This window comes from Rutidosis leptorrhynchoides, chromosome 1, assembly GCF_046630445.1.
Source record: "Rutidosis leptorrhynchoides isolate AG116_Rl617_1_P2 chromosome 1, CSIRO_AGI_Rlap_v1, whole genome shotgun sequence".
NCBI classification, from domain to species: domain Eukaryota; kingdom Viridiplantae; phylum Streptophyta; class Magnoliopsida; order Asterales; family Asteraceae; genus Rutidosis; species Rutidosis leptorrhynchoides.
Genome location: NC_092333.1, coordinates 83,359,552 through 83,361,712, shown reverse-complemented (window position 1 = coordinate 83,361,712; position 2,161 = coordinate 83,359,552). Strand labels below are relative to the sequence as shown.

General features: G+C 39.7%; 1 protein-coding gene across 1 annotated transcript; it reads right to left on the bottom strand.

Moving 5' to 3' along the window:
- Positions 1-225: 225 nt before the first annotated feature.
- On the bottom strand, positions 226-711 carry LOC139886183 (uncharacterized). Its single transcript, XM_071869932.1, has one exon. The coding sequence runs from the start codon at positions 709-711 to the stop codon at positions 226-228; it is 486 nt and encodes a 161-aa protein (XP_071726033.1).
- Positions 712-2,161: the final 1,450 nt, after the last annotated feature.

Sequence of the window (2,161 nt, the reverse complement as noted above, 5' to 3'; positions counted from 1 at the left end):
CCACCGGAACACACCACGATTTATTTTGAAATGTTACATTGTTGCGATTTTTCCAAATGTAGTAGGCGCTAACCATTCGACCGCTTGCCAAACTTCTTTACTGAATTTTGACAATTGAATCGAAGAGTTAACGTTACCAAGTAGTATATCATTGATGCTAAAATTCGAGAATTGTCCAAGGTTCCACCATTGATAAATACGATTCCAAACCTCCAAGGAGAATTTTCAAAATATCAAACAATGATCCACGCTTTCAACATCGTCGTCACACACCAGACACCGAACGGAGTGCAAATCAATACCACGTTTATCAAGTTCAATTCTAACCGGTAACCGCTTCTTAATTGCCCTCCAAACAAAGAGTTCAACCTTCTTTGGTACCAAGTGATTTCGTAATGTTTCATGTACATGGGAGTTGATCGGCAGGAGCTGTACATCGATCAAGGATGAGAGAATTTTGACCGAGAACAGACCGTTGGGAGCCAATGACCATTTCCACGAATCGTCTCTCTCGTGATTTAAAGAAACACCTGCAAGTAAACAAAATAAGTTTTTGAATTCGCCTTGTGTTCTTCCAGACGGTACCCGAGACCAATTCCAAACAGCAGGAGCACCAACAGGATGTAAACGATCGCTGATAACAGCTTCCTTTTCGCACTCTAGAGGTATAATCTTGGAAATAAATCGCTCATCTTCTAGTTGCCAAGCCATCTTTCGTTCCAGAATAAAGTTGATGAACCATTGCCGATTGTTTTAACAAAGGAGTTCTTGAAATCAACATTTGAATCTTCGATATATTGACCTGCAGAAACAATGCTATGCCAAGTACTTGAGGATGAGGAGCAACAAGTGTTACTCCCCAAACTCAAGCCACCGTTAGCGCCATGGATAATACGAATAATTTTAACCCAAAAAGAGTCAGTTTTGGTTTTAAACCTCCACCACCATTTGCCCAATAATGAAAGATTTTTGCTTTTAAGTGAACCAATATTTAACCCTCCCGCCCCGTAAGGTGACATCACACACTCCCATTTAACCCATGATATTTTAGACCCCAAACCCCCACCCCAAAAAAAAAGAACGTCTCAAACGCTCAAGAACCTTAAGAACACACGTGGGAGCACGATAGAGCGAGAAGAAGTACAACAGAAGACTGTTAAGCACCGATTTGATAAGAGTTAACCGACCGCCAAATGACAACATTATCATTTTCCAATCCGAGAGACGAGATTTAATTTTTTTAATGACCTGTTCCCATGATTTTAGTTTTGACATTTTTGCACCAATAGGTAACCCGAGATATGTGAATGAAAATTTTCCAACTTGGCACCCGATTGAACTAGCAGCATGAATTACCTCACTTTGATTAACACCAATACCATATAGACAACTTCTGTGGAAATTAATTTTCAACCCCGACGCCAACTCAAAGCATTTTAAAAGATTTTGCATATTGTGAATATTTTCACGGTTCCATTCCCCGATGAAAATAGTATCATCCGCGTATTGGATGTGTGAAACCCGAATTTTATCCGCACCAATCTCTACACCTTTGAATAACTCTTTTTCACAAGCCACTTTCGCAAGTATATTTAAACCTTCAGCTGCAAGTATGAATAAAAAAAGGTGAAAGTTGATCACCTTGTTTAACCCCCCGGGTTGATGAGAATTCGCTAGTGGGTGACCCCTTAACGAGGATGGATATAGAAGCCGAACTTAGACACGCGAGAATCCACTTTCTCCATTTGCACCCAAACCCCATGGATTTCATTACTTCGAGCAAAAAGTTCCAATTAAGGCAATCGAAAGCCTTTTCGAAATCGACTTTGAATAGAATACCTTTTTGTTTTTTTCTCTTTGAGGTAGTCAATACATTCGTTCACAACAAGTGCACCGTCTAAGATAAATCTACCCTTTAAAAAAGCACTTTGTTCGTGTCCCACAAGTGAGGGTATTACCCTCCTAAGTCAATTAGAAAGTATCTTAGCGACAATTTTATAATAACTCCCGATTAAACTAATTGGACGAAATTCGTTAAGACCTTGAGGATCGGTTTTTTGGGACTAAGGTAACAAAAGAAGCGTTGCATCCGCGGAAAAATTCTGCTTTGTCCCAAAACCAATTTATGGCCTCAACAAGTTCAAGTTTGATCGTATCCCAA